We start from the raw sequence: 12,783 nt of genomic DNA on the forward strand, positions 1-12,783 counted from the left end.
AATTCACTTTTTTTGTTCAGATTCATGATTAATGAGCCAATAAAATCTAGAATTTCAAATTTCAGAATTTTTATTAATATGTATTAATAAGTATTAATATGCATTAATAAGTATTAATATGTTCAGGCCCTAGAGGGTTAAACTAACTGAAATTAACAAATATTTTTTTAATATCTACATCAATTCAGGTTATAAAGGGTTAAATTAATGCAATATTTCTGAACCTTCAACCTCCAAAAGAGTGTCAATTGGAACTAAATTTCATTTAGTACTTTATCCATTATGCCACATGTCCACAAGATGAGAACAACAGTCCAAATAATCTAAATAATACAAATTATTAATCCTTATCTCAAAAAAGGCAGAAAAAAAATCTTTATTAATCTTTAATTGTATGCAACTATATTTATGTAAAAAAAAATTTTAAAATTAACCCTTTATGACCTGGTTGAACTAATTTGTTCAGTTGTAAATGAATGAATATAATGGCATAAAGTGGGAATTAATTCAAACACGCCTTGTACATATTAGTTTAGTATCTGGGTAGATGCCAGATTGCAACTGTCCATAGCTTACATTTTGTATGCTGCCATCTGTCTCAGAGAGTGGAGGATTTCGTTTGTTGTCATAAACACTCTTTTTTCAAACACTATGGTTAATAATCAAGGTAAGTTTATGAAATGCAAAAATTCTCAGTTGTAGTTTAACTATTGAACTTCATAATTTTGCAGTTTGAAAACAGTCATAGTATTATTACCCTTTAAACTAAAATTAACAAATATTTTTTTAAATTAATACAATATCTTAGCATTAATATATTTGTAGCATTTGTTAATGTTTTGCTTACATATTTTTTCAGGGAACTAAAGGTAAGGATAAATGTACTTTTTAATTAATTTTAATTGTTATGACATCCTTAAGTCATTAAATTGACTGAATTAAACTGAACCAACGTATTGGTCTACTCTCTAAAATTATTGGACTATGCATGACCCATCAATATTTGTTATATCTATACCTTTTATTAAAAGAGATTTGGTACCTGTCTGAAACCGAAATTATATTTTTTTAAAAATTTTATTTCTCTTAGTCTGACTGTTTGTCCGTTCCACTTTTTCTCAAAATTTATTGGGCTGATCTGGCTGAAATTTTGTATGGACCTTTGTTATGATAAGGTGCAACGAACTAAGTATTATGGTATCCATTTAATGCTAAAATGAACACAAATGTAACTACATAGTCATAAAGGGTTAAAGATAAATAACTCAGAGATTAAAATTCACGTTTCACTTAAGCAGAACCATATTTTACCATATTAAAAACTAAATTTGAACGAGTTATAAATAACTAAATATATTTTTTCAGTGCAAGTCCAGTATTCAAACTAAATAAAAAAGAAATAATTTAAATAATTACTGAAAAATCCTTATGATATGGCCATCATAGTACAAAAATGTTGTATTCCAAAAATTATGTAAATTGATCAAGTATATTTTTTAATCAAGAAAATCAAATTTTAGGACAAAGTGAGAACCATGTCTTGATCCACTATATTCCATAAAGAGAGACAACTCAATTCGAACTATCAAGATTTTAAAATCTTGATTTTGTAATGGCTACAATATACTATTAATCGCTAAAAATCGTTAAAAAAGTGATTTTCTATATAAAGAAATATTTAAGCAATTGATGTGACTTTTAGAATATTACATTTTCGTTCAGTAGTGGATAAATACATTATAAAGATTTTTCTGTAATTTTTTTTTTTTTTTAATTAGGTAGAATTTTGGTTAAGAACGATTTTTTTCTTTTACTGAAAGCAGAGTTCATATCGTAGGATTACCTAAATCTCTAAAATAAAAATTATTAACAAAAAATCTGATTAAAAACCAAGGATATTCCTTTTTATTATCATAAAATAAATTTATCAAATCTATATTTGATAGGTTCAAATTATGAAATATTTTTAATTATATTAATGAGAATATTTTATTTGGATCTTAAAAAAAAAAAAAAAAAAAAAAAAAATAGCTACAAATTTATTCCAATTTTTTAAAAAATTCCCCCAAAATTTAGTTTGGAAACACAGGTCTTCATATTTCTATACAGTGACTTCAAAAAAAAAAAAAAAAAAAATGATGCCAGGAAGAAATTAAGAAATTATACATCACAGCACTGTAAACAAATGACAAAATAAAAAGAGAAAAACAAGAATAAAAATAACTGAACAAGAAAAGTAAACCATCACAGTTCCTCTTAATCATGGAGTTTGTTTACACACACACAAACACACACACAAATATATATATATAAAAAATGAGGAACATATAGTTTGCTTGAAACATTGTGTATAATGTTAAAGGATGTTTTTTGTTATATTTGGATTCATCAGATTACTGTTCTCATCTTGAGTGTGATTTTCACGTTTCTGTCAATGTAACCTCTGACCTCCAGGTGTATCTTGTAGAATTTAGGAATGTTTCTGTTAGAACTTGGGAATTTGAACGGAATTTCAAGCGGAACCCTTTATTTACTTCACGGGGGTAGTATGCTCTTGTTCAGTCAGCCATGACTAGATAGAGGTCCTAAGTAATTCGCAATTGTATTTCTCGGTCATCCACATGAATTCGACAGAAACATTCCAGAGTTTGACAAGATACACCTGAAGAAGGTTGGAGGTTACATCAACTGAAAATCACACTCAAGATGAGAACAGTAGTACGATGAATCAAAATAATACGTATAACTAATCCTCATCTAAAAAATTCAAAACTTCAAAAATGATTTGTCATTTTTCCACCACTTGTATATTTTTAAAAGTATTTGAAAATATTAAACAATTTTTTTTTCAATAATTTTCTTTATTACCTGTTGGGTATACAAGGTGTTGTTGGCATGGAATTCAAATTTTCAGAATTAAAATCCCATTGTCAAGGATGCCGTTAGGAAAAGTATCTTTGTTATTCAATATTTTTAAATACTTGTAAAAATGTCCAAGCAATGGAAAAAATTACATTGTATTGCCTTCAACAACAAAAAAAAAACATTCTTTTTTATATATATATATATATATATATATATATATATATATATATCCAATAATTTAATTAAAAAATATTATGCATTAAAAAAAAAAAAAAATTTTGTCAATAATTAAGTAAATTCTTGTACAGAATTTTCCCTATATTAAAAAACAAAACGAAATGAAAAATGTACCAGTGACGAAATGGAGATATAATATTCTAAAAATTATGTAAAATGAACAGATTATTTTATTTATAAAAATAAAAACTATGTTTAAAAGATTAATGGGAATTCTTAGGCATTACAACAAAAATCTTGCAAGTTTGAATTGTTTAGAGCTATCTCTTCATTTCCTGAGACTGTTTTTAAAATGACGCTGCAAGACAGTCACTCCTAGGTTAGCCATAAAAATGGATTTTTTTTTTATTTAAAAATAAAAGTACTTAATCAATTGACATGATTCTTGGAATATGATATTTTCTTTTCATCACAGGTTCATACACCATACAGATTTTTTTCTATATTTTTGATTTTTAATATAGGGGGGATTCTGGACAAACACCGCTCAAAATGATCTACGAATGATTTAAACTTTATGTACAGTGTCGACATCTTGGTGATTGCTATGTTCACAATGCTTCGGCCACTTTTCTATCGAGTTTTCTTTGGTGTGTCTTTTGTTGAAAATGCCTTCTAGAAATATAAAACGTAACAGCCACAACGAGAACAGCACACACTTGTTCACCTGTGAAATATTTTAATTAACATTTTTTTTCCTAAAAATCATTCATCCTGAGTTTTATTTTCACAACATTTCGGTCACTGTAACCTCCGATCTTCTCAAGGTACGTCTTGTCAAATTCGGGGAATCATTCTGTTAAACTCTGGAATCTACATGGAATTTCGAATGGAACGCTTCATTTAATCAGCAGGAGTAGCATGCTCTTATTACGCAAGGATCCGTAACATAGTGGATAATGTACTTGATAATATTCAGTTTCAAGTGACAGTCTTCTGAAGATTCAAGGTTCAATCCTCAGTGTGGGTGATACTAAAATATAATTGAGAATTACTGAGGACTTTTACCTACTCGTGGCTGATGAAACGAGATCATGTTCCATTCGAAATTCCATACAGATTCCTAGAGTTTAATAAGATACACCTGGAGAAGATCGGAAACTACAATGGCCGAAACGTACAAACAACATTCAAGATGAGAACTGTTGTTCAAAGAATCCAAATATAACGAAAAAATTCAGAAACAAAAATGTCATGTTACAAGTATTCAAGTTTTTGTTGGATATAAAAAAAAATGAATTGATACAGTAGAACCCTGGGATAACAAAATACAGTACAGTATATAATACACATGTATCGAATCAAATATTATAAATAACACCGTATGGTGGGGCAACTACTGTAACCAGTGGCCGGAAAAACATATTCCACATCGTAACCTGAAAGAAAAGTATCCTAGGCCCACCGTATCCCGAGGTTCTACTGTAGTTGAATTAAAAACTGACATTTTTAAATTGGTGCAACAAGACTGGAAATGCAAAGGACATCATTGGATCATAATGAAGAAACTTAGAATCAAATAAAAGAATTAACTCAAAAGAAATTTTTTTTTCATATGCCAATATAGCACCATGACAAAAGCTAGTTTCGAGAAATTATCAGTTAAGCTAACCATTTTGTTCTAAGAACAGAAGGATTTACTCCAAAAAATTGACAAGTGGATTTTTTGTTTTTCACAATACACACGTATATATATATATATATATATATATATATATAATGAAATATATTGACATATATATTATAATATATTGACATTATATATATACATATATATCAACATCATGTATATATCATATATATATCATTATATATCATAACATATCGACATTATTATATATACATACATACATACATATACATACATATATACATACATACATACACATATATATATATATATATATATATTGGATTCCTGTACAAGTCTTTATGAAAAAGGTAAGAAAGCTTATTTTGGGAAAATCAAGAATTCTATCAAAAATTGCTATCACAATTTAAAAAAAAAATTCTCGTCTAAGCAAATACCACACTATATCTCGTGTACATGGAATGAATTGACACCTAATACCAGAAACAACGATCGCATCAATCACTATTTACAGACAGAAGTTTACAAGAAGATTCATGAAATCCATTTTTATTGGAAAGTTGGAAGTATTTGCTAACCTTTTTTTTTTTTTTAATTTATTAATTCGTATATTTTTACATGTTCATCGTTTTAGCAAGAAAGAAAATATTTTATTCTAACACGAGTCGAAATACAAAGACAGTTTGTAACATTTACAGACAATTTTTTTTTCTGTTAGAATGTTTTAAAATAATTTCATGACAACATTTTTTTTCTTTCTTTTCTCCTAAAATACAAAAAAAATTATTGTACAGTCTTAAATAATAATAAAAAAAAGACCCGCCTAATTTCAAATGTTTTTTTTTCTCAAATGTTTCAAAAGAGAAAAAAAAAACTGCAGATTGTTCTAGGGTGGCCCGACAAAATGGACAAACGCAACAATTGGTAAACAGTTGGCTTTCTTCTTCCTCGCGATTCCTTTCGGAATGTTACAACTTTATTTTGCCATCACAAATATCTCTGTAGACTTCTGGGGTTACAGGCTTGTATTTTCCGGATCGGACATCCATGTAATAGATTTTATCATTAACTTTTGTCACATCAAAGTTTTCTTTCTTTAAATCCACTTTGCGGATCTTGAAAGTACCTGAAAAAAAACAAAAAAACAAAACGAATGAATGACATTAGTTAGGTTTGATTTCATGATATTTTGGTATTAAATATCTGGTCGCTGCTTGTAACCGAATAAAAATTAGTTCAAACCTCTGATTTTGTGAAGCGTGTCCAGTAGCAGACAAAATAATTGTTAACTAATCTGCACCTTCCCAAATGCATTGTTAACTATTCTGTACTTACAAATAACAATTTCCAACGTTAAGTTCCACACACTAATCTTGCAATAGGAAATTGTATTATAATGAGATATCAAAACAGTGAATTGATGGAGACCAGTCAACCAACGAATCAGACGAGTTGGAACAAAGATAACAGGTAAAAATGAATATTGAAGAAAAAAAAAAAAAACTAGGAATTTGATTGGTTACCTAGAAAATTCAATAGCATGTGCGTATATATAAACACGCGATAACCACAACTTATCACACAAGCCTGACGAATTCTTACAAGAATGAAACACGGAATATTCTGTGTAGCTTAATTGCCATATATCTTTATATTTTCATAACTTACGACTATATATATATATATATATATATATATATTTAAATAAGGGAGTAGTCACCAACAATGTGTATTTTTTAACATTATTTTATTATTCCATGTCTTGGCTTTTCATTGAAAATTATGTTTGGATTATTGTAATAATGTTTTTAAGTCATTGAAATCGTTTACGCGCGTTTCAGACGGTCTGTGATGCGTCCTCGTCAGAAAGTATTTTCAAATATATATATATATTATAGCTATGAAAAAGGGACGACAGAGTTTTTTTGTATCCATGATAAAAAGAAGGATGGAGGGAAAATATTTAATGAAGATTAAGAAAAAAATAAATTATATATATATATATATATATATATATATATATATATATATGAGGTAGAGTCGGCCGACCAGGTTTCGCCCTCACTTTTCAAAAGCCAAATCGAGGGTTTTTTTTGTTTTTTAATTTTTTTTTTATTTTATTATTATAGGGAAATGAATTTAAAAGAAAAAAAAATGGGGAAAAGTACTAAAAATAAATCTATTGTTATGATAATTGTACAATGAGGAGAAAACGTCGTGCTCGAAGGCCTTTTCTCCCCATTGTACAATTATCATAACAATAGACTTATTTTAGTACTTTTCCCCATTTTTTTTCTTCCTTCCGATAATTTGATTTTATTTTAGTCGCTCCCCATGTTTAAATTCGTTTCCCTATAATAATAAAATAAATTAAAAAAAAAGAAAAAGAAAAGAAAACCCTCGATTTGGCTTTTGAAAAGTGAGGGCGAAACCTGGTTGGCCAACTCTACTTGATTATCTAATTTTTTTTTTTTTTCTTAACCTTCAGTAAATATATTTTCCCTCCGTCCTTTTTATCATGGATACAAAAAAACTCAGTCTTCCTTTTTTATAGCTATAATAAAGTTTTGTAAGCCCCCCCAAATAATTATATATATATATATATATATAGCACTCCGACAAACAGCGAAGTCCCACCCCTATACAGTTGAGATTCCTAGATGTAAGAAATTGAGATTCCTAGATGTAAGAAAGCCTTTTACTCTAATAGCTTCTTCCCCAGAACTGCAGGACTTTGAAATTCTCTTCCGGTTTTCTGCTTCCCCAACTGTACTGACATGCAGAAGTTCAAGTGTAATGTGAACAGACATCTTGCTGCTAAACTCCCTACATAGTACCCCTGCAACTTACGTCCCTGATAGTAGCCTCCTACATCAAAGTGGCAACGTGCCTTGTTTGGGGTGAATATTTATAAAAAAGACTGAGACTAGCAACATCATGTCTGTGAAAGAAAGGGTTTTTTTTTTAACACAGGAATCACCAGTTATCAAGACCCAGAGGCCACTCGAGGATAAGGGTTAATAGGTATACATTAGTCGATGTGATTATAGCGTAGTAAACATAAGTAGTGGGAATTTTATAAATTGGATTACTTAGAGGGGACGGTTCATCAAGAATTTGTTTATATTGGACTTGAAGACAATCAGATTGATACACCTACAATTGAAAGACGAGGAACTTGTGTTTACATCTGACGATCATGGCTGACCTCGTCTCCTAAGGATAGATAACACTAGTTTGGGTGAAAGGGAAATAACTCTTCTTTGAATATTATTTTTAAGTTGAAGACCTAACAGTTTTCTATAAATGTACCTATTTACTATGCCTCCCCACGGGACAGAGTTAGACACCAGGGTCGTTTTTTAACGTGGAGAAAAGGTACAAAAATAAAAATTGTCTCAGTCGTGAAGGATTTCTCCTCCACCGAAAGAGAACAAGAAATAGAAGTGCAGCATCTGAAGAACAGATACTACACTTTGATCTTGTCCCGAAGGCCAAGAAAATTGTAAGATCTTCCAAGCAACGTGGTGCTTGACGTGATAAATTCGATAGGACGATATCACGAGTTCAAACTTACATAATGTGCATTGTAACATGTATGCATGTTCTGTCAAAAATAGTATAATCACACTGACTTGACTCATTACATCACCAAAGTTAAGCAATGTTAGGCCTGGCCAGTACCAGATGGGTGATCATTTGGGAATACCAGGCGCTGTATGTAGGAGGATGTGAACACTTCTGGCAACTCCTGCATCCCACCTGGTTTCCAGTTGTCTTAATCCTGCCTTGTTACTGGATTAGGCTGGTTGGAACGAGAGATAAGGTTGGCTGTGTGCAAACCAGCTTTACTTTAACACCCCTCCCCCAGCGCGTATCATCCATCATCCCGAGGATGATCAGATCATCTTTATCATCCTGATAGACGAACCTCTACGTTCTGTCAAGTGTCTGCAGGATGGTAGGATAAAATTTGTCGCCCCAAAGAAAACAACACTACAGCTTTATTTTAAAACTTATCGAAAAAATAAATTCAGAGAACTTGATTATGTAGTAGAGCTGCCATTTATTCAATGTAGCCGCCTTCAGCCTCAATCACCACCTCAATACGGGTCCGAACCCAAGAGCATGCCTTTTCCACAAGTGCCGGTGGGAGCTTGGTGAATACTCAGCAGATGGCAGCAAACAAGCTGGCTTTGGTGCTGTGGGAGGTCATGTTGGTGATGTTTTTGACATATGACCAAGCGAAGTAGTCTAGCGGGTTCAGGTTGGGGGAGGAGAGGAGCCAGTGAGAGAAGAATACAAAGTCATAGCACTCCTTCTAAAGCCAAGCCTGGGTCTCTCTGGAATTGTGGGCCAGCTTTGAATAAAAAAAATGGTCTAGCATTCTAGTGTTCATTTATGTTTTGTTGTTAAAATTCTTTTTAAAAAGCAACATCAATTGAGAGTTTGACTTAAATACACTTTCTCATAAAGGAATATTATTTTGGATTGTGTCTACTGTTGAGTGTTGAGCAGCAAAATGTCTGTTGACATTACATTTAAATTTCTGCAAATTAGTAGTCAGTGAAGCAGGAAGGGAATTCCAAAGTATAAGTAGTCTGAAGGAAAAAAAGTATTAGAGTAGAAAGCTTTTCGATTAAAAGATGGGATTTTACTGTTTGTCGAGTTAATCGGGAATATGTACGTTTAGGATCCACAAATGTACGTTTAGGGGCCACAAATGCTATCACAAATTTAACAGATAATGTAGGGATAAGTAGTTAATATTAAATAAGCAATCATACCAGTTGTTTCTACAGATTTTAATTGTCGAATGAACATTGGCCGAGCATATGGAGGTAGGACCATGGCCAAATTTTCACTAAGGGTATCCAAGTTGAGGGTCTCATGTTCATCCACAATCGCAGCCATCCCTGCACGTCCTTCAGCGCCTTAGAAAAAAGAAAAAAGAAAGCACAAAATAAAATTTATATAGAGATTACATCTGCATATATCATATAGATGGAGTCAAGTGAGACTCCCCCTGAAATGATAACGGGCTCGGACTAAGGTTAGCTTCATAAATGAAAGCTAATTTTTTTTTTTAAAATCAGGAACTATTTCATTATTTTTTCGCCCTAAATTTTTTCATGACAAGGAAAAAAATATTTTTTCGGTCACATTACAAATTTTTTAGATTTAATTCTAAAATTTTTCAACATAATTACACATTTTCAGTAGAAGGTGAGGATATTTTCACTCACTGTTTGGTATATATTCCGACTCTACTCTGCATTACTCAAAAAAAAAAAGATAAACTTTTGATTTGTACTAATTTGCAGAACAAGAATACATTTAATACCTTTTAAAATATTTTGTGCGCGTAAGACTCATGAATTCAGCACACTGTATGCAAATGTGAGAAAAACTAAGAGAAAATTAGTTTTGATGATTTCTTTAAGTAGGTCACTCATAGTATAATAATAGATTAGCCATTTATAGTTAAATTCTAATTAGAGATTTTGTCAGTTAGTAATATGAGGCAGAAATAAACATTTATATTTTGTTCTTGAATTTTTGAGATGAGGATTGGTTATTTGTATTGTTATCCATTCGACTACTGTTCTCATCTTGAGTGCGATTTTCACAACGTTTCGGTCGATATAACCTCCGACCTTCTTCAGGTGTATCTTGTCGAACTCGGGAATGTTTCTGTCGAACTCTGGGGTTTGAACAGAATTTCGAGCGGAACCCTTTATTTACTTCACAAGGGTAGTGTGCTCTTGTTCAGTCAGTCATGACTGGATGAAGGTCCTAAGTAATTCGCAAATGTATTTTTCGGTTGCCTACTCTGAGAATTGAACCTGCAACCTTCAGAAGACTATCACTTTTATATTTTATTTCTAGTATATTTCTAGTTCTAAAGTAATGCCTACAAGGGAACACGTGAAAAAGTAATGTGACAAAAAAATGAATACAATAAGCAATTTAATGCTAAAACATATACAGGAATGAAATGCAAGAAAAAAAAAGTAAGGCATAGAAGGTTTTTTTGTTCAAACGTTTACAAAATTGAACACATATTTATATTGGTGAACAGTTCAAATTTCAATATTCTCTCATCTGTTTAGATAACTTTTTATTCAATAGGATACGACATCTTGTTTCCTGCTCATTGTTTTCTAGATTGTTTTACGCATTGAAAAGAAGTAAGGCAGGTTCTAAATGGGGGAAAAAAAAGGAGGATTATTCGTGGATCAAAAAGAGAAAAGCTGAATGGAAGTCAAGAGCCCTTTAAGATGGACACTATTTTGAGGGGACAGGTACAAAATAAAAATGGCATCTCTGAGGTTCTTTAATACCAAAAATAAAGAAAAAGAGGATAGGGTCTGATAAGATCTCTGTCAATGCCAAATATAAAAACGATTGTAAACATTTAATCAATCGGATCGAGAATTTTCATATTCTTTTGATTTCATATTATTTGGATTTTTCGGATTATTATTTTCATCTTGAAGATTATTTTAACGACATTTTGATTGATGTAATGTCAACCTTCTCCAGGTGAATCTTTTTGCTGAATTTGGGAATCTGTATGGAGGTATTATGAACGGAACCCTTTATTTAATTCACAAGGGTAGCATGCTCTTGTTCTGTCAGCCATAAGTAAATTGCAGTTGTATTTTGAGTGTCGCCCAACCTTCAACCTCAAGAAGAGTGTAATTTTACAATTGAATTTTACCAAGTACTTTATCAACTAGACTATAGTTTCCGTGCAAATTCCCAAGTTCAACAGAAAGATTCCAGAGTTTGACAAGAAGATTCCAGAGTTCGACAAATACAACTGAAGAAGGTCGGAGGTTACATCAACCAAAATGATGTGAAGATAACACTTCAGATGAGTGCAGCAGTCGGAAGAATCAAAATACAGTGGAACCTCAGGATACAACATTAATCAGTTCCGGGGTTGGTGAAATCCTCGTATGGCAGAGCCTAAGCAAAATTTTACACAGTGTATATCAAAAATTAGTAACAAAATACAGTACAGTATATAATACACATGTATATAATCAAATAAGATTATAAATAACACTATAAGGCGGGACTGGAAAAACATATTCCACATCGTAACCTGAAAAAATCGTATCCCAGAGTTCTACTGTAATACAAAATTTAGAAATTCAGAAACGTTCTTTTGATTTGTTTGTTCCAACAATCTCTGTCAGACATCTACTTTTGTAAGTAGGGATAGCGAAAACTGGATTTAGAAAATATAAACTGAATCCACAACTCAAAGCTAAAAGTAGAGAAAAGGAAGAAAGCCAACATACCCGGAACTTCAACGCCGTAAACAACAACATCTTTCAGTTTCAAAATATTGCTTATCACTCCTTCAACTTCAGATGTAGAAACATTTTCTCCTTTCCAACGGAATGTATCTCCAGATCTGTCACGGAAGTACATGTTGCCGAACTTGTCCATCACTAGAACATCACCTGGAAAAGAAATAAAAAATAAAAAAGATGCAACAATTTTTGCTTCTGGTTCAGAATTCCCTCTATATCAAAAAAAAAAAAAAAAATATATATATATATATATATATATATATATATATAAAATAAAGGAAAATCTCTATGATGTATGTATCCATGATGAAATGAAAATATATTTTAAAAAATCATTAATTGCTCAAGTAGTGTTTTTTTTTTTTAAATAAGAAAATCAAATTTTATAAGTATGAGAGAAGTGATCATCTAACTCACCATTTTGGAAAAATATTTGAATAAATAAAGGAAGATAACTTAACAATAATTCATACTTACTAGATTTATGAGGAAGATGTTTGCTTAAAACATTGTGTGTATTAATATAAGATTTAATATTAATATTATTAAGGTATTAATATAAGATTTAATATTAATATTATTAAGGTAAGAGTTTTTTATAATTACATTGTATTTCCTTAAAAAATCCTCTAATATTAGATTTACATTGTAATGTCTACAAATTCCCATTAAAATGATTTTTTTTCATAAAAATAACACTACTTTTTCAATTTACATGATTTTTGGAATATGATATTTTCGTTTCGTCATGGGTATGTGTTG

General features: G+C 30.8%; 1 protein-coding gene across 1 annotated transcript in view; it reads right to left on the bottom strand.

Moving 5' to 3' along the window:
* Positions 1-5,226: 5,226 nt before the first annotated feature.
* LOC145285794 (long-chain fatty acid transport protein 1-like) overlaps positions 5,227-12,783 on the bottom strand; it is a 134,054-nt gene continuing 126,497 nt past the window's right edge. Inside the window, exons 9-11 of the mRNA XM_080134165.1 lie at positions 12,007-12,171; positions 9,481-9,627; positions 5,227-5,819 (exon numbers count right to left, since the gene is read on the bottom strand). Of these exons, the coding sequence (XP_079990291.1) occupies positions 5,662-5,819; positions 9,481-9,627; positions 12,007-12,171 (470 nt within the window). The 3' untranslated portion in view covers positions 5,227-5,661. The remainder of the gene's footprint in view (positions 5,820-9,480; positions 9,628-12,006; positions 12,172-12,783) is intronic.

The sequence above is a fragment of the Euprymna scolopes genome, chromosome 10 (genome assembly GCF_053919585.1).
Source record: "Euprymna scolopes isolate OS-2025 chromosome 10, ASM5391958v1, whole genome shotgun sequence".
Lineage (NCBI taxonomy): Eukaryota > Metazoa > Mollusca > Cephalopoda > Sepiida > Sepiolidae > Euprymna > Euprymna scolopes.